The sequence below is a fragment of the Nyctibius grandis genome, chromosome 3 (genome assembly GCF_013368605.1).
Source record: "Nyctibius grandis isolate bNycGra1 chromosome 3, bNycGra1.pri, whole genome shotgun sequence".
In the NCBI taxonomy this organism is placed as follows: Eukaryota; Metazoa; Chordata; class Aves; order Nyctibiiformes; family Nyctibiidae; genus Nyctibius; species Nyctibius grandis.
In genome coordinates, this window is record NC_090660.1 from 30,173,552 (window position 1) to 30,194,210 (window position 20,659).

At 41.5% G+C, this 20,659-nt stretch overlaps 1 protein-coding gene across 1 annotated transcript in view; it reads left to right on the plus strand.

Moving 5' to 3' along the window:
- The first annotated feature begins 220 nt into the window (after positions 1-220).
- Positions 221-20,659, plus strand: part of DAP (death associated protein) — a 64,520-nt gene continuing 44,081 nt past the window's right edge. Inside the window, exons 1-2 of the mRNA XM_068396471.1 lie at positions 221-409; positions 7,176-7,272. Of these exons, the coding sequence (XP_068252572.1) occupies positions 355-409; positions 7,176-7,272 (152 nt within the window). The 5' untranslated portion in view covers positions 221-354. The remainder of the gene's footprint in view (positions 410-7,175; positions 7,273-20,659) is intronic.

A 20,659-nucleotide genomic window follows, 5' to 3' on the forward strand; every position in this document is an offset into this window, starting at 1 on the left:
TCCCGCAGCCCCGCGCCGCGGGCAGCCTCACCGCCCCTCCCCGCTCCGCCCCGCCCCGCCCCACTCCGCTCCACCGCCCTGGCCTGGCCCGTCCCAGCCCCGCCCCACCCGCCGGCCCCGCCCTCCCCCGGCTGCACGTCGCGGAGGGGCGGTGGCGGCAGGGCAGCGCGGACGCGCCCGGGCACCGCCCCTCGGTGGGCGCGTCCTGGCGGCGGCGCCCGGCGGCCACGTTGACAGGGCGGGAGCGGGGCCGCGGAGCGCAGCGCGGGGCAGGCTGGGCGCTGGCCCTTGCTCGTTGCTCGGCGTAGGGGTGCGGGTGCCCGGTGCGGGAGCGGGGCCGCAGCCACAGTAAAAATGTCTTCGCCTCCCAAAGAGAAAGCAGAGACGCGGGCCGGACACCCTCCTGCTGGTACGGCCGCTGGTTCCCGTCTCTCCGCTCTTTCTCTTCCCACCCCTGGGGACGGGACGCGGGGGGCCGGGGCGGCCTGGGCGGACGCGGGCCGGGGAGCGGCCGAGCGCCTCGGGAGAGCCCGGCTGGGCGCCGGTTCCCCGAGAAGTCCCCGGCTTGCGGGTGGCGGGGTGCTGCCCGGGGCTGAGGAGGGTGAGGGCGGTGTCGGGCGGGTCCCGCCGCCGCTGCCGGGGGGTGTGAGCCCCGGGGGGTTTCCCTGCGCTCCTCTGCTCGGGCGCCGCCGCCTAAAGCAGCGTCTGATCCGGCTTTGTGGCGCTGGGAAGTGTGCGTGGTTCCCCCCCACCTATGCCTGCCGCCCGCCCGCCCTTCCTCAGCCTTCCCTGCCCTCCGGCAGCCTTCGCCAGGAGCGGGGGCGACGCTCCCAGCCCCGGTTTTCCCAGCGGAGTTCTCTGGTTGCTGGCAAATCCTCATCGGGTTTGTGCTGTTGGGCATCTCCAGCTTCTGACCCGGGAGACACAGTGTTGTCTTCATCAGTCCTGGTCTGTTCGGGCATCCCGGCCTCGAAAGGCGGTGGAGGCCCACGAAAGCACTGCCTGGGGCTGGTGAAGGCGAGAAGGGGACAGGAGCAGCCTCAGCCACATCACAGCCTGCGTGGCTGTTTGCAGCACAGGGCAAGCTGAGCGTGAACAGACAAACTGCAGATTAATAGCACTCCATGCATCCATCTTGCCTGCGGTGCGAGAGCTAGAGCAGACTGCACACTCCTAGCTTTAACTCTGGAGGCTGGCAGGGTAGGGTGCAAGTAAAGCTGCTTGCTAGCCACCCAGTGAAGGAGCTCTGGCACCTTCCACCTGCTGCTGCTGCTCAGGGGCTAGCAGGACCGTGGGTGGTCGCGGCAGGAGCTGCGTTTCACCTTCAGTGGGGCACTGGTATGCCACTGTCCATAGACCACAGCCCCTCTCTGTGCACAGGTGGGGTTCGGTTACTTGCAGTATCTGAGTTGTCTTGTTCCTTCACGTACTGTAGGTTTTCTTCTTTGTCAGAGTTTTCTTTAAAAAGGGAACTTCGGTCCCTGCACCAGCAACTTTTCCCATGTCTGCTAGTGTTTCCTGGTGAAATAGTTGGGGTTTTTTTAAGTGTTTCCGTCAAACAATGCTGAAATTCTTAATTTACAGGGTGGTTAGTTTTATATTCAAATCAGTTGATGAGATTTAAAGCTAAATTTGAAAACAACTTTTGAACCCTAATTGAATTCTACTCTTTTTATAATAAGGACCTGAAATTCCTTTAAATAGATAATAGAAGTGAGAAACAACGGCTTTGCTTTGCATGGCAAATACAGTTCAGCAGTCAGTTAAGCTGATCTCTTGGCTGAGCAGAGTCGTCCTAGTTCTGCAGCCTCCCTTGTCACGGCATTAGCTATTACCTGACCTCCTGGTGAGCTGGTTCAGGGAACCAAACCAAAGCACCTTTCTCAATGTCGGCAGCTTTTGCTGCTGTAGCTCCTTGGGCTGGCTCACCTTGAGGTCAGGTAAACGTCAGCATCAGTGTGAAGGGATGGTTAAGACCTTGGGTTGGTTTAGCTGTGTCTTCCTGCTGCACCATCGATGGAATGAAGGATAAATGATGGATATTTTCATTTAGATGTGTTGTAACTGTATTTTCTGATGTTGCTGTAAGGTTGAGAGTTTTGCTTCAAAACCTGTCTTTGGAAACAGGTGGAATTTTCTTAAAAGACCTGAAGCGAGCCTCCGTAGGCCACATGAGAAACTAGCAATGCACAGTGCAGAAGCGCAGCTGGAGTACAGTACAGGTTTCCCTTGCTGTCAGAGTATTTCAGTATTACTATTTTTTTTCTTTGTAAAACATGCATCCACATATGACCTGAAGAACTTTTTCAGCTCTGTGCCTTTTAAGATCATTAGCATGAGGGTTTTTTGTGAATATGCTCCATTTCCACTTTGTAAGGAAGGTGATCATCAAGTCTGTCTTTGAGGCCAGAAAAAAATTAATGCTTTTTACAGTGTCTTCAGGTCACTTCTGGAAGAGGATGGTTCTGAGCTGACTGGCAGAAGAAAGCAGCCCCCGTGGTCTTTTAACACTTGGAAAATCCACAATAAATGTGCTGACTAGCGACAGTTTGTATTTACTCTAGGGGCTGAAGCTAGGTTTTAATCCTCTATCTCAAACCGGTTTAGATCCTTGAAAAATAATATAATGCAATAGGGCAGTTTGCAAACAAGATTTAATAAAATGAAAGTAAAAAATTCTTAAAAAAATAAATAAAAGATGACTACATAAATACAGGTGGAATTGTGTTCATAAATAACTAGGCAAGTGCATGGCAAGGCAAAGATATGAACAGGGGGTCTTTTTTGACTAACGGCTTAAAAGCTCTGGTTTTGCTGTATACGTTTGTATAAAGAGCCCTACCTGTAATTACAGATGTGTCTTACCCCACTGAGTATGAATTGGGCGCCTAAAAGTTGGGAAGGATTTGGATCATCAAATTAAAGCAGAATTGACAAATCCATTGTTTTTCATGTGCACTGTTAGCCCTCGCTTGCTGACTGCCTGCAGTCTGTTAGCTTCCCCTCTGCATTGATCTTTCACGTAGGGGAAAAAAAAGACAGGAAAAGCACTTGAAAAGACAAAGGGTAATGAAATGGAAAGAAACTTCAGGACCTCAGGCTGGTAGCAGGGTGCAAGAAGCAACTTTGAACTCCTTTCTGAAACTTAAGAGGGCCCCAACTTGAGCTTTATTAAATATCTGTGTGTCAGTGAGATTAATGCACCTATAATATGTTGCCCAGTAGGTTTGTACAGCTCGCAGTCCCTCCAAAGAGGTCTGTGTAATTATGCTTTTAGCTGTTGATTTCTTCTAGTAGATACTGTGGAGGAATAAAGCAAGGTGATTTTGTTAATGGTTTATTTATGAAGCTTTACAATAGGTTTGTGAAAATAGTTGTGTGCTTTTTCTTACATTTAAAAAATACGGCTCTGAGCCAAGATTTCTGTAAAATGAAGGTATATAATAGCTCTTGCTTCCGTCTTGTTTTGTCAGACACTAATGTGTGCTCCCTTGAGCTGGCAGAACGGCATATTTTGTGTTTCCCTTGGTCCTGGCTTTTCATACATCTTATCGACGTACTGGAATCTGTTATTACACAGTACAAAAGAAATACATTTTATGTTCATATTTAATACTATACTCAAGGAAAACAGGAAGCTGCTAAAACTCTTGGTTATACTCTATTTCTAAAAGTTCCTATCTGGTTGCTGTGACCAGCAGGCAATTTGGGTCGAGGTGGAAGGTTTCTCCAGGAAGGATGGCCTCCCGTCCGCAACCTGAGCGAGCTGGAGCTGGGGCTGGGCCATTGCTGAGCTGCGGTGCTTCTCTAGGTACTTGGTGCTTGCTGCAACTCGGTGGGGTTTATTTCAGAATTCACTCTCAGAAACTGGGAGCAGCCTGCAAGAAGCATGGCAGTGGGAAAAAAAAAAAAAAAGGGGTAAATAGACTGAGAATGTTTACTGACTCGAGATCATCTTGAGTGGTAATTGATTAACACAGTTGTTTAATACATTGCCAAAAGGAATAGTCATACCCTTAAGAGGAACGCAGGCTGGCGTTCACAGGACAAACAAGACAGCCTCGCCTGCCTCTCAGCAAGGGGAAAGCGTGAAAGAGAGTAATTAAAATCCAAAACTCTGCTGTTATCTAGCAGTGGGGCAAACAGACTTGTGCTGTTGCTCTTCTCGGAGCATGCTGGCAGGTGATCCCCTCTTTATTTCACACTTCAGAGGCTGGTGGCCTTTTGGTCATCACCAGCATGAGGAGCCGTTCCCATCCCCTCCTGCCTTAGCACTGTTCCCACCTGAGCTTTCCTGAGCAATTGCAGCCCGAGCTCCCTCTTCAGCACGGGGACTGCTTTCTTCCTAATCCTGGCATGGTGTAGTTGACACAATCTCCTTCTGGGCACTGATTTCTGGCAGCATTCTGGAAGGTGGTTTATCAGTTATTTAAATTCTCTCTCTGCTCTGTGCAGGATTTACTATAAGGAAATCTGAGCTCTTTTAACAATGACTTTTAAGTGACAAAATCACCGTGGTATGCATCTGTCATTACATAGTAAATGCTAGGCAAGTAAGACATAGATGAATCGTCATAAGCCCGAAGAAAATCTCACAAACGGGGTGGGTTTTTCTTTAGCTTGGTGGATGTTATCATCATTTCTTCGCTCTGTCTAACCCTGAGGTAGTGTGGCTTTGTTGCAACCTTTTGAAAAGGAAGGTGAATTATGTTGCAAGGGTATTTCTCTTCTTAAGCTACATCTCTTGAAACTAGAGTGGGTATAAGCATGCTGTGTCATGGGTGGCAGAGATGTACATCAGCTCTATGTACAGGATGCTGATCTAATTGTTTCACTTCTGGTCTCAGAAATACGCATTACTACTGCAGTTGCTTGCGAGATTCTTCTTTTGGTTTCTCAGATCTGCACAGTAACCCTGGATTACTAAAGATTATTCGATTATGACCAATGTACTTTTACCTGTCTATGCTCTGCCTGTTGATATTAGCGCGAAAAAATCAGATTATTAAAGTTATTAAGTTGCTGCATTGGTCAGTCACTATTATGCCTTTTAATTGTCTAGTTATTTGCTTTTTAATCCCTGTTGATTCTATATGCTGAGAAATCTGAACGTGTTAGCTGCATATCTTTGCCAGTGACAGTTAAAGAGAAAAGAAGTGGCTGGTGGCCTGATGATATACAATATGAGAGGAGACAGATTTTAGACCACCTGAATTAGCACTAAATCTTTGAGTATTGTTTTCTTTAGTTTTCTATTAGATGCTAAAGAATGTGGAAGTGTGTGTGTATTGTCCAGAAATGCTGTTTGTCACCTGACAGATGTTGCTGTGGAGACAACATCTTCCACAAAAAGTGATTTGAAAGGGAACTAATAAGAACTGATTGTGCAATGATGTTAAATTTATAAATTAATGTAAATAAAATATACCAGTCACTTTGATTAACTGAGATGTTAGAATAAGACAGCACTTGACAGAACTCAGTGTTCGCTTTTGCAAACAAACTTAAATTTCTAAGTAGTTTGCATCAAGAAGAATGAATAGGAATGTTTTCTTCATTTTTAAAACTACATTTCTTTGTTGCTTAACCTTTCTGTCTTTCCTTGTCCCATGTGAAACATTTCTCATCACTTCGAGTATTGTAAGTTTTATGCTGAGGGGAGAACTCAAAATGGTTAGTGGTTTGTTGTTGTTTTTTTTTTTTTTTTTAAATGCATGATAAGGGGGCATAGTTTTGATAGGCTTTAAAAGATATTTCTTTGGTTTTGTCTGTTGATCACCTGTCTTTAATTGATGTGCTTTATTGAATCAGAAGTTTAACTTTCAAATATCACACAAAGCTTAAAATTTATTAAAAAAAATCCCAGGGCGAAAGAGCTGTCTCTTTCTGGTAGGGCGGGTCACTTACTCTGTACTGCCTGCCTTCACCAAGGCTGTAAAATTTGTGCACAGGAGTGTCCTTTCCATTGCTGTCCTGGTTAAGTATTGGGAAGTAAACCTGTTTCTAGGTTTCAGGGATTAGCACTGAACTGCCGTGAGGTGCCGTAATCCGTCTGTGGCTGGGCCCAGGAGGGCTGTCAGCAGGGGAGCTTCCCCTCACTGCCCTGGCAAGCCCCTTCGCCTCCGTCCCAGCACTGCTCTGGCATCCTGCTTGCTCTGGCTGTGACACCCCTGCCGAGGCTGTCTGACTGCGTGGTGGCAATGTGAAACACAAACCAACGTGTCTGTAGGTGGTTTATTGACTCCTGACCGTTGTGGTGGTTTTCTGATGTGGTTGCTGATGGCAATGTAGTCCATCCAATTAGCTAACGAGATGTATCGTCTTATCATGTGCTGTCCTGTAAGCGTGTACAGCAATGGTTGAAGGAAAAAAAAAAAAGTACAATATTAAAACAGAAAGCAGATCAAGAGCAGCCTGCTTGTTGCTCTGCTTCGTAGCTGCAGCGTTAGGCCTGGCTTGGTTCCTGGTTTATATTTTACTGTAGAGGGGATAAATGATGAACACAAGTGGATTTACTTTCACTTCTTGTTTTGTGTTTCAAAGGGATGCTTTCATGTTTGCATCATTTCTAAAACTAAATCATGACAAGGATTTGAAACGTGGTAAATGCTTATGTTATGCAAAACAAAAAGCTCTGTTCTAAATGCAAGTTAAGTACTCCTAAATTTTGCTTTTTATTATACTGTTCATGAAGTACTTCTTTGTATAAGTACTGTTATTATAGCTATAGTTTTTAACTTCAAATGACGAGTAAGGTTCTTTGGCCCTTCTTGTTTTGTAGGAGTAATTAACATTGATGTTTGTGGCCTTTTACGTCGCCTTATGCAAGCCATCACCTCTGTTTCATCTTCTGGCTGCTGCAAGTTAGTAGGGGTGGGAGAAGAGTAAAAACAGAGCTGAGTTTTCTATATTGGTGTTGGAAGCAGGTGGTAGAATGAGCTGCAGCTTCTCAGGATGAACAAAGATGGCATGGTGTGAAAGAGCATGGCAGATGTGGTTCTGAAGTAGCTGTTCCTCAGGCTTGCCACTTTTAAACACTTTGGGCCCCTTTTCCAAACTGTGATTGCTATTAAACTACTCTGCAAATTAGGGGGGGGGGGGGTTCATCCTTAAAACGTTCTTCACTTTTGCTGATTTGACTGAGATTTGTTGTGTCTCTCTAATTTTCGTTCCAGTGAAAGCTGGTGGGATGCGGATCGTGCAGAAACACCCACACAATTCTGATGCCAAAGAAGAAAAAGATAAGGATGACCAAGACTGGGAAACTAGCAGGTGAGCACTTTGATTTGGTGCATGTGCTACAGTGAATTTCCATGACCTTGAACCTTATCACCAGTTTGTTTTCCTTGTGGATAGCAAACCAAAGATACAGTTGTTTTTGTACTGTAAAATTGATTTAATACGGTAGCAAGTTACATGCTCCTTCAAGAGAATTGAGGAATCTGGGGTTTTTACCTTGCTGAGCCTCCTTTGAATGATCCTGCCAGGTAAGAGAAGGTTAGAGAAAAAAGTACAGTTAAACATCAGCTTTCCTAAAATCTCTGAACATTATTTCAGACTGTGCAGAAACATAGAGACTAGGCATATTTGGACACAAGCATTAGGCTGTCAGTCTGTGTATGAGGTGGCCTTGCTGGGTGATTCCTTCTACCCCTTGGCCCATGATCCTTTCTCTGTGAGATATTTGACAGTATGGTGTATTTTAAAAGATAAATAAAAATAAATGCTATTATGTGCTTTTCTTTCAGGTGGGAATCTAGCAGTTTTAGTGGTGGAGGATACCAAGACAGACAGCAGTTACTTAGCATTTTTAACTAGAATTATCACGTAACTGCTGTGTAGAAGTGAAAGCAAGGAGGTTCAATGGACTGTTGCTGTATTTCTGTTCATACAAAAGCCACCTGGTTTTGTGCTACTTTCCTTGGCTAGCTGTTTTTCTTTGTAGCCAAGACTATATTTATCTGAAATATAGCTTACTAGCTTACTGCATTGTCCTTGCTGTTTGCTCAAGGCAAAAAAAACCCCAGAGCGCCATTCTTGTGCTTTGGTAAGTAGACTGACTGATATGATGTTTATTTTACATGTAAAAAGATAGTAATAAATAAGCACTGTGAAAATGTCTGTATAAATAAGAACAAACATGTTTATTTACTAAATCACAACTTGAATAGGAAACATGCTTATGAGAAGGGAAAAGTAATTTTAATTAATAAATTCAAATGAAAGGCAGGACAACGAAACTTCATACCATTTCTTCATTAACCAAGTTGGTCATCTTGTATTCCTGTTCAGTGGCACATGTCGGAACAGAGTCTGTACAGCAGTCAAGTTTTGTCCAAAGGAAGGAATCATATCTTGTGGTTAATTTAAACTTTGCTTGGGGATACATCCTTTTATTTAAGGTGTGTTATATACGTGCTTATTCTTAGATTTCCTTGGCATGCCAGCCTCATGGTGAGGGATCTCATTAGGATCCAAATGAGAAGACTTCTTACACCTGTTCACAGATCTAAACCTCTGTTACAATATAACTTTTATTTCTTTCTTCAAACAAGATTGCAATTTTCACCTCACTCAAATAGTGTAGGGAAAAGTTAAAATTTAACCTTGATATTTGTGGCTGTCTGCTTTAGCAGGTGCTGTGGCGCAACAGAAGCAGATCTGTAGGGGGAAACAGTCGGTGCTGAGGACTTTGTGTTCACACTGCGTGTGTTTTGGACGTTACTCAGTCTCATCTTCTGGACTGAAGGACCAGTCCTAGCTGGCACGTGTTAGGTGTCTTCTTGGACTGCATGTGCCAGTTTAGCGTCATCTGCAGGGAGTCCGGGTCAGGTGCCCTGAGACCAATCCACAGTGCAAAACACAGCCTGGCCAACAGAATGATGGGGAGCGAGAGTGCACTCCTCATCTTAAGATGCTAACAAATACACACTGTATATTAATATAAATAAATAAAGCAGATCTGTGAGCAATTTTTATGCTTTAAAGGCAGAGGAGAAAGTTTAATAACCTGTAGAGTTACCTTATTTAACTAGGGAATAGTTAGCTGTTGCACCTCCTAAAATCCATTCCCTTGGCTGCCTCATCAGTTTGTTGCCAAAATATGCACTTGGAGTGCGCACTTCGCTTTGGTTTTCTTGTAGAGGATACATCATTGGTCTGTATTAGGCACTTGTGCATACAGTTATTCTCCAGCCTGTATATTAATACAAAAAGCATTAGTCTGAACTTTTTATTTCTTTGATTTAGTCCTCTTGAGGAAGAAAGCGGCAGGAGGAACATAAGGAGCATAGTTAGATGGGAACCAGCATGAATTAAGAAACAAAACTGTAAGTTGGTTTACAAGTCTGAGAGAAGTTGTTTTCCTGGTGGAACTGGGAAACCTTTGCGTCTGTAAGGGGAAGGGTTTAATGCGCGTGTTGTAGGCTCCTGTGGGAATACTTGTACAGCTCTGGTGGCTGTACAAGCTATAGATGTGAACAAGAAGTTAATTAGGCACAGACAGAATAAGCAAACTCCACAGGCCATAGTACGTAAAGTAGTTGTTGTTTGTCAAAATTAAATTATGTTTGCAGCATGTCAGCTGCTTTTGTGCTGGAAGGTGCAGTCCCCTGGAGTTTCTGTGTCTGCTCCTGGTAATTCATGATGCCCTTCTAAAACACTTGGATTTCTGATGCCTGTGGAGGGAGGTTTATCAGGAGATGAGGACAGGTTTATCAGGAGGGGGAGAAGAGGCTACTAGCATTCTGTTCTGCTTTCTCCTGCACCAATATGTGTGTACTTTTTGGTCTTTGCTAGCTGGTATTTTATGTCCCTTTGCTAAGTGGGTGCGGAGACATCTGTGTTTTTAACTTTCTTCTTTCATGGTTTTAGCCTTTGCCATTTTAAGGTAGTATCGTTGATCTGATGCAATCTCTAGTTCCTATTGCATTCAAAGTCAAAAGCAGCAAACAGCCCTTCAGGCAATTCCTATCAGGTGATGTGAGCAGCTGACAACGATGTGAGAGAAAATAACAAAACAGAGAAGAGTGATTTGTGTGTGTCTGTGAAGAGGGAGGCTAGGATGGTTGAGTGATTATTTTAATCTCATTGCAGGCTTAGTTGAGGACAGATTAGTGGAAATGGCAGTAAATCGAGGCAGAAGATTTTGAGCTCTCCCAGAGTTCCCTGCGAGCGCTGAGAACACGTGTCCTCCCCACAATGGCGCAAATCTGACCAGCTGCTCAGCAAGAAAGCTTTCGGATAGAGTTCATAGAAGTTTTTGTGGCTTCGGAGACAGCTGGCATTGTTTTTGCAGTGTACTTGCAGAAAAAGACATTAGGTCAGTGTTTCTAGTCTTAATGTAAACAAAGCTGATAAAGGTAAACACCCCTGGAGTAGCTAACTGTGCTGTGATAAATGTGACATTAAAGTAACATTCACCACGTATATCTTCTTTGACAATTCTTCTTCAGTTGTTTAGCAGCTTGCCATCCAGTTACTGTAATTTACTCTGCAGAGTATTTTATTCAGTTCTCGTTCCTAAAATAGAATTGTTACGGCAACCTACCATTTCATGAAATGGTAGGCTGACTTGTCATAATGGTGATTTGTGATCCCTTAAAACAATATGTGGTAAGCTGATTGTAGACGAATTTAAACTTTTCCTACAAGGCAGTTCTCAGCCTTGAGCGGTAATAGAAATAACTTTATTTGTCTGGTGTAAATATAGTTTTACTTAAAGAGGAATGGCTGGATGTGATTATATGGAGAAGACTCAATGAAAGAAGGGACAGTTTGCATCGTTTGGTTTAAGTGAACTAAAAAGAATGTGTGTGGCATCCAAAGCCAGTGGCACCACTGTGGTCAAGATGTCAGTGATAAACTTGACTGTGAGCTGAGGTCCTCGACCTACATGTTCTTCAAGACAAAAGTGATTTTGATCAGCCTGGTTGGAGGTAAGATACTGGCTGGATGAACTTCTGGTCTGATCCATTATTGATTTTCTTATGTTTCTGTAATTGCTTAAGACTTGCGTTGATTTGTTTTTTTTTGATATGGTTGCAGTTTTGATTGATTGACTGTCATACCGATTGCTGCCAGAAGGGGTTTTTTGGGGGATTCTAGGTGAAGGTGAAACATATAATTAGAAGTAGCGTTATGAATAGAAACCATTATTTTTCAGGACTGTATGTCATAGAAAATATTTGCAATAAGTAGGCTACTCGTAGTCCTGGGCTTTATTAGAAGCCCTTGAATGCATGTGTAACTGAGATTTGCAATATCATGTGCACTCCTGTGCCAGCATCTGACTCTAGCCATAATAAATACTCCTGAAAGATAATTTGAAGTAAAAGCTGCTTGTTCAGTTTTGCACAAGAGCTTCACTAATTGTCACTCTGGGCCCTCAAGAAGAAGAAACTATAATTATATATCAGCATCTGGATTTAAAAAAAAATGTAAAGCAAATATATGGCTCATTTTGTCTTTTAACAGACAGGGTAAAACGCAAAGGCTTTCATATCTAAAGACTCTTTCCTTCTCTTTTGTTATATTTCTGAAACGAAGTGCGTAATTACAGTGGTTCAATTACTGAATATAAATACAGTAGAGTGGTTTCTCAGTATACATGTGTAAATTGTATGTGTTTTGTATCTTAAACTTACATGGAGATTGTGAATCCAGCATTATGTCTGACTTCCCCATTAGCTCTAGAAAGAATAAATTACGCAGCCTGGATTTTAACTCAGTTTAGGATGTGGGTATTGGCCTTAGCTATATTCACGGGGCAAAAGAAAAAGAAAAAAAATAAGAGGATAATTTAGAATGTGGTGACTCAAAAGCAGAATTATGCTCATGAAGCATATGGGTGTCCCTGTGTCAAAGAGTGGGTCTCGGTACTTAGTTACATGATGAGAGAGGAGTTGTCAAAGGCCCCTGTTACCCTTCAGGTATCTCTGTGTTACTTGTTAAGTCTGAATATGCTAGTTAAGATGCACCTGCTTGCTTTCTTTTAGAAGTGCAGTGGAAATCTCAAATTTAGGCTGTGGGTTTATACTTTTGTTCAAGAGTAAATTTGTTTTTCCTTTCCCTCAGTTGTCTCTGTTGCAACTGACAAGAAATAAGCCACAGGCATTATTTCCATTTTTCATTTACCACTGAAGATTCTGTTGTCATTGAAATATATCTAATTTTTACCTTGTAATGACCCTTGTTGTGCAAACTTCTGACAGAATTTAAAAAATATAAAGTAGATTATACAACTAAGTCATTAGAGCAGGTTTGTATGTTTGTTTATACCCTCAATATGGAAATGCTTGAAACTGTTTCTACTCCTTCTATTTCACCCTGTTGTTCTCGTTATTTAACTGGGGCAGAAACTGTGGAGTCAAAGTCCTGACCCTTTCATTTGGTAATTGCTGCCCTCCAGCACAGCCAAGACCTGGGAAATGACGTCCAGTGCTCAGCTCGCTTGCACACAAGTCCTGTCGGAGGTAGTTTCCATCATGGATTAAGATGTTTCAGTCCAGTTAGTTCTAATGTTGTCTGTTGTAGAGTCAACAGGTGTTTGACAGAGGGAGATCTTGGGAGTTCTAAGCAAAAAAAAAAAAAAAGTGAGATGCTGTACAACTTCTTAAACATGGAAACCAAACCCCCATGAACAGGTAGCATTGGATATCCATAAATACTCAGAGTGAATGAATAGCTCATTAATGTTTCTTCCATGTGGTTCACCAACATAAAGCTGAAAAAAGACCTCTTTGCCTGTGTTCATGGATCTGTAAAATCAAAATACTGGAAAAGCAAGCAGGCATTGACTCGGCGTGGTGAATATTTGAAGTTAAAAGAAAGAGACAGGTCGGGACAGATGGGCTGCTACATCTTCTGCTTAAGTTTTTGGAGAGGAATTGTGCAAGTTTGATGGGTAGAGGATTGACTTGAGTCTCCCTTTCTGGCAGCAAGGCCACTTAAGTGTTGGCTGTGAAGGTCCCTTAGGCTGTTATGGCAGTGGAGGCAGCTCTGAAGGAGTGAACTGATACTATGTATAAGCATCTGTCATCAACATCCAGATCTTCCTCTTTGACAGAATTCACGTTTCTTCCACTACTTTTCTAACCACCTCTTTTTCCCCCCTCTTTTTGAGGCCTGATTCTGTTACCTCTATGAACTGATGTGGCTTTACACAAAGATCATGTTCACAGGCTGCATATTGCCATTTTATGCTTGACCATATAAAAACTGAAACTTGGTTGAATGTATGGATATAATGGATATGACTCTTGAGGGTTTTCATTCATGTCTTTGGCCTTTGAGCTCTCATTACTCAGATGTGGAGCTTTGGAGGCAGTTGGCCTTAGAGGATGAAATGTCTGGGGGAAATGCAGTGAAAAAGCAACCTGGCTGTGAACAACATGCTTGCAGTTTCTGGGAAAGATGCAAACTGCGGCAAACATTGGGTATTATTCTATTGTCATACCCGAGTTTGGTGTGACTGTAACTTTTTCTTGATTAAATATTCCAAAGGCTAACAGGAAGTTCTGCTAGCAAAAAAGCTGTAAAAAATTTGTATCTATAACTTTGTAATATTATTAAGCAGAATACAGAACATAGCGCAGTGAGGGAAATAGCTTCCTACCTTCTCCAAAGCATCTTTATTTTCTTTATTTTAAGATTCTGTGCTTAGTGCTTTTTTTTTTCCTTCCTCCTTATCTTTATTATTTTGAACTTAAATTCACTTCAGAGTTAAGAGGAAAGCTTCTTAATAGCGTCACACTCTTCTTTACATAAGTGATACTGCTTTTAATGCATTTTCCCACCTCATTATTCATCTTCATGACTTAATCTTTTGCATAGCGTTTTTACAATTAGCAGATGCTCAAGTCTGCTGAAGTTTATATATGCATAATTCATTTAATTATAAAACCAAAAACCAACATTAGGAATTTTCATGTGATTTTCAGGACAATACCTTCTGCAGATGACCAGTTACTTGGAGAATTAGCAAAGTAATTGCTATGACCTGTGCTGAACCATATAAAATGCATACACGGTTATAGATTTAACTGTAAGTACAGAGAACAGAATATGTAATACTGATTTTCAAATGCAGAACTACTGTAAGGCAAGAAAAGAGGCTGTGAATGTCTCCATTTAAGACGTGAAAATATCTATGAATGTAGGGAATGGAGAAAAAGCTAGACAGGATTATGAATGAAGCATTCTCATACAGGAAGAAGCGAGTCTTCCGAAAGACTGTTTCATGCTTCCAGTATTTCTTGATAATTGAAGCAGTAAGTTGGTAAATCCATCAGTGTAAGTGCTAGTTATAACATTATATGGATAGCTCTTTTCATATTCCTGAAGTACTGTGTGCATGTGTGAAAGAACTAAAAAAGATCTGATATTTCCCCCCCTCAAACTGAATAGAAGATACGCCATCCAGCTCAGTGACAGCCGGGTTCGGTCCCAAAGAAACATATGCGGTCTTATGAAAGTAGCTGGAAAGCTGAGTTGAATTGTCAGCCAAGCTGGTGTAAGAAAAAGATTTTAAAAGAATGAAAGTCTATAATTTGTATTCTCTCTGATGAGGAAAGTGAGAAAAGCTTAGTCATATGCGAGAGGAAAACGGATGGAAAGTAGTATCTAGTGAGCAGCACGGCTTAGTTAGCATGGCATTCCATATCTGTACGGAAAAGTAAAACATCTTAAGCTAATGGCTTGAGTGGTGGCATTTTGCTTTGTGCTTTTCTCTTGGTATCTTTCTGAAGTATTGGAATGCATGGGATGAAGGTCACCGTGCCAGTTTGAAGGCACAGACAGGGTTGAAAACAGATATTACATAGGTGTTGTAAAGCACAAAAATTTCCAAACCCAAAAGTATAATCAAATCCTTTTCATTATGCCAACTAAGCCCAAATCTCATTATTTAAGTGTTCAGCAACACTGAGAGCATTTCTAAAGCTAAAGGTATGAATTTCTACTAGAAAAAGCTGCCAGAGGACCAGATGCTACTCGTTTATTTAAAATCAAAAACCTATGTTTGAAGTGAAGTCACCATGAGCTGAAAGTGAGTAGGAGGTGTGTGAGATTGACACCATGTGTGCCAAGGAGGGTGATCTAGTTTTTTCAAGTAGCACCTTCCTCTCACTTAAGTTTCTTCTGCCTCAGCTGCATCAGGCACTGAACTTTGAAGCAGTTTAATATTAAAATAAACTGAGAATTATAGTTTGTTAACTGTCACTGGGCCAAACAGGAAGGAATTTCACTTCAGCTGCTCCCAGGACACTGGTACTAGAAGCAGAAGATACACGAGAGATAAAGACAACACCGAAAACATTTGTTATATTATCATCAGAGTTTTATTTAGCCTGCTGTAGCAGTTGCTAGAGCTGTTCTTTGCAGCACGTTACTTGATGGGAAAGTGTTCGCTGCAGTAGGCTTTGCTGCCTTCTGATTTTATTGTAACATTTTGATGATTGCATCGTGGTCACGGGCATCCTGTTAAATAAATGGCAATTAGTAAAAAATACTTTAGCAACATTCACACAAATCTTAGTTCTGATGAGTTTCAGTTTCTGTGGGACTCATTCCTTAGAATATATATATAACATGGTGAGCCTGGGGCTGTTAATGCGTTCAAAGAGGAGCTGGTTTTGTTGCTGCGGGGTGCAACCAAAGCAGTTCATTCTTTTCTCTAATGATCTTGAAATGTAACTTTCTTTTTTCTGATTGTTAGAGCCATAATTAAATACTAGACTAGCTCTTAATTGTGGAGAGACCCATGGCATGCTTCATCTAGCACCCTGTACTGCAGTACTGAATCAGGCATTCCTAGAGTCCCAGTGTGGTTGGTTTCACCGGTGTCTCTTGCAGCAGGTGGACCCTGCCTTCTGTGAGTCTCAAGGCATTCGTTCAGACCGAGTTCCTGTTGCTTGACTTGGGATTCTGCCCAGGGTTGTGGGGACGTAGCATTAAGCTTGCAAATGACAGTATGCTGAGAGTATGGCTGGGTTCGGTGTCTTCTCAAATTAAAAATTTCATTCCAGGAGAATGACAAATACAGAGGACTGTATTTAAGACAGGTGCGCCTTTTTTTTGGTTACTTTGCAGTGCTGAATGTTTGTCATTGCTTCCCAAAGCCTACTCTAAAGCTTTCTTTTTGATTAAAAAATAAAATAAAATAAATGCAGAACTCCAGGTATTACAGTGGAAGAGCTAGGCTGTTTTTTCCTAGAACAGCTTAAGTTGTAGTGTCTCTTTTGAGAGTATTTGGAAGTACTGAAAGTCTTCAAAATAATTCAGTAAGCAAACTTTCATTACTGAGTGTGGGCATCCTTGTACACCTTAAACATTGATAATGAGCTTGATTGTCCTCCTGTCCCAACAGTCACTCTCCTGAGACTGTGCCCTCGTATTAGCGTTTAGAACATGCATTGATAAACTGTATTTACTGATTGGTAGTTGTTAGGATGGTCAAGAGTACTTTGCATTACTTTACTTATGAAAGCTGCAATTGCTAGATTTTTTTTTAATCTTTTGTCTTTGCATGCAACATATTAGCATATTTGCTTGTGTGCAACATATTATTGTTGCTAATAAGAAACTTATTTGCATGCAGTGTATTAGACTTTTGACTTTGTGGGGCACTAATGAATTAACTGACCAGTTCATGCACAGCCCCATTTGGCTTGTTTGTTAAAATGTTGCTTTTGTATTGGAGGTGAGGGAATGAAATTTCAGTAAACTGACCTAGGTATTTCTGCACTTCTGTGATTCTTCTTTTATTTCTGGGATCATGCGAACTTGTGATTCTAGAGAAGTGTGTGTAGCCATGTGTATGCTGTTCTTTATCAACAGTGACACTAATAACATTACCACAAATTCTTCCACATAAGGCTATTTAGAAGGCTTTTGACTAAATGAAATCTAGCATTCTTATTTATTGCTTTGAAAACTGCTGTAGAATTAATTTCCTGTTTTCAGACATTACACCATTCTGTTTCTGCTGGTGTGTTTGAAAGATTTTATTCTTGTTCCAGTTTACAATGGGGAAAAAAATGCCAGAACCTCAAAAGCTTCTAAGGAGTGGAGCTTCGTGTTCTGCTGTTTTCTCCAAACACAGCCCTTCTGGCTGATAATACCCACTGTTCTGGTTCCTTCACTGTGTTGGGATGACCTCTAGATGACTTTGAAGTTAATACTACATTTTTCCTTCATATCTTGTAAGCAAGCACAATTACATAAAACTTGCAGTCCTGCTGAAAATGTATTATTTATTCCTGCTGCTACCCTTTGGAGGATCTCCCTTTATAACACCTTGTTTCCCAGTCTTCATGCTCTTTATTTCGTGCTGTGTCTTAACCTTGAAATTATTTCTGTATTAGTTAGTGATTGCCAGTTGTCCTCTTCCTGTTGTATTTTTCTAAAATCACCTTTTTTTTTTTTTTGTGAAAAGACTTCTAATGTTGAGAGACCTCTGTGTACGTGTTCCTCCTCCTATGCAGAGCTGACTAACAACTTAGCTGGTCTGATGATCAGGACTCGGCTCTTCCATGTTTTCTGTGTGAGACTGAGAAATAATAAAATGGTGTTTAGGTGCTGCAGAGTTCTGCTAGAAACAGATATGTAATAGTCATATATGTTTTAAAGCAGTGATGTGTCATTTTTGTGTTTGGCTATTCCAGTTTCCGATCCTCAGGAGGGTCTCCTGCCATATCCCATAGTAACTCAGTTTACTGAGGGGTCTTGTTGGCATATTGTGGAAGTCTGTGCATACCAAATAGGCTGGAAGATTTTTTTTTTATTGCTTTGATAATTCTTTCAGGTTTTATACCTTTTACTAGGAAGAAGAAATTTGCCAAGTTAATGCACACTGTTTCCCCTGCCAACAGGAGGAGGAAAGGGAAGGTAACTGCTCGCAGTTAATGCACCAGATTTTGTCTTCCTCTCCAGCATTTTTTTAAATTTATGTAGGTTTATTAGCTAATGGCTTTTTAAGACACTGTATAGTTCATACTTCTCCCTGCCTGTTGCCATGTCTTCTAAAACAATAAAGAACTATTAACGCAATGAAGGAAAGGGGGAGTGATAACCTCATTATAATCTTTTCCTTCCTCTTCTGTTTTTAAGACTATGAATGGCTGTGCAGGGCCAGCACGAAGCTCTGTCCTCGCCTGCCTGTGCCACACTCCTGAGCAGACGGTACTTCAGGACAGTGTACCAGAAGGGCTGGTGTAGAATGAGCCTGATGAACTCTCCCAGCATCTAGCAATCCAAATTACTGCTTAGAAACTTGCTAATCGTATTAAATTACTGCCATTGGACCTAGTTCCTATTTCTCTAGCCCTCTTTTGAGCGTACGTACATTTCTCACCTTAATAATCATCTTCCTGTGGAGGCAGAACCACAGTCTAAGTAGTGTATGCTGCAGAAAGTGATTTCTTTTTGCTTGCCTGGTAACTTTTTCCTGTGCCCTCCAAGTCTTAGGTACTAAGAAATAGTGAATAACTGTATTTGTTTTACCTTCTCCTCTCTAGTGTATATTTTTCCTCGAGTTCTCCTTTATCTTTTGGTTTGTTTTTGTGGTGGGATAACTAGAATTGCAGTGTGGAGGGTAAAAGCATACCACAGACTTACACACTGGCATAGTTCTATTTTTCTGCTTCTTTTCCTTCTCTTAATTGTTCTTGTGTTTCAGTTGTCTTTTTAACTGCCTTTAAGCTGCTGATTTCAAGAATTTTTTCACAGTGATTCCAACATTTGTTTTTGAGTTTGATAACTGTTCTAGAGCTCATCATTATGTATGTGCAGTTAGGATTGTTTTTCCCAGTGTGTATATTCTGCATTTATCAAGGTGCCATGTTTCTCTTTCACTTTATTGTTCCATTGTTCCTCTGAGATCCCTTGTAACTGTATACATTCAGCTTTTTTTCATCCTGAATAATTCACTAACATTAGCATATATTGTCATCTTGCTATTTAGACCTCTTTTCGAGATTCTTGCAGAATCCCACTGTTAACTTCAGTCATTAGGATGTTTGATTTATTCCGATGCTTTATTTCCAGTTTCTGATCCTCGAGAGTGTCTTCTGCCAGATCCCATTGTAACTCAGTTTATTTAATGAGGAGCCTTGTTTGCATTTTTTGGAATTCTGCACATACCAAATAGACTGAAGGTTTTTTCTTCACTTAATCATTCATTCAGATTTTAATACCAGTCACATCAAATATTTAGCCAACATATATAACCTCTATTTTGGGGTAACTTTACCATAACTTTACCTTGAAAGCCCACTCATTTTCTCTCTAGAAAATCCTGAGCTAAAGTTTTCTAACAGGGTTACACTCACTTGATGGCATGCAAATATATGCAAAGGAATTAAGTGGTAGATTCATATGCTGAATCTAATTCAGCATTCACATTGCTGAAACATATCAACTCTCTGTTTGCTTGTTTTTAATGTTTCCTTTTCTAAGTTATTTCTTTGTATGTATTTAAGAGAGAAACCTTGACAAGTAAATAGCTTCTGTGAGAGAAGTGGCATTCATTTTTATTTGAACTTAATTATGTTACTGCAAAATGTGGTGAAAAAGAAGATTGTCAAATGGGACAACGTGTCTGTACAAAGAACCTAACAGGAACGTGTCTATCAGAAGTCATCTCAGATTTTCACAGCCTTTATAATGACGTTTGTTAACCCTGGAGTTATTGATTCGTCACAGTTTATGTTTAGTCTGCCATAATTTCAGCAAGTGTTTACTGCCATGAGATTCCATTGCCCATCTTGCCTTTCAGTAGAGAAGGCAGTGTTGGGCCAAGCTTCTGGGCAAATATTTGTGCATTAGGATTTGAATGAATAAACGAAAGCTATGTTTATGGAAATGGTAGACATATGACTTCATATATGCAAACAGTGGAAGCACTGATTGTTGTCAGTGACCTTAACAAGGAAGTAAACAGTGAAATCTTCAAGTCTACAGGTGATACAAAGCAGTTTTGCTTAGTTAAATGCCCTACTAATGGTGAGGAACTCCAGAAGGACATCACTAAACTCTGCAAGAAGTCGTTTTGGATTACAAAAGCCACTGGAAAATTAATGGAAAATGGTTTTTTGAGGGCTACTAAATACAAGGACACAGCCTCTGGCTTGGGAAACAGATTTCTGGAGAGTGCTCTCAAGAGCACTCTTCTGCATGCTCTGTCCTCATCTCCTTCGCCACGTGTTCACTGCTGTCCACTGAGAGTCAGCAAGGCAAATATGTGGTTTAACACTGTATGGCTAATTGTAGGTTGACTTAACGTTAAGATCAGTTGCCATTTCAGTAGAGACATATGGGTGTTGGGAGGAAGTGGTGAACTCATGAAAGATTTATGCATTGAAACTGAGTAAGAGAAGAACTTGGAAATTTGCCTTCTCAGTGGCCATGGTGGCATTCGTTGATTACGGAGGCAATCCAGTAGTACTGCCGCAGTAGTCTGCAGAACGTTTGTGGTTAATTTTTAGGGACTTGAAAAATTGGAAGCCTGCGTCAGAGTACTCTAGGAAGGCATTTTAAAACTGAATTCTAAATTATTCTAACAAATTGATGCTTTTCTTAACCCTGTTGTACGTAACATAAGTAGGCTAGACTCTCAGCTGGTGTCGACAGGCCTGCCTCCATAGCTTTAGGTGGGGATCTG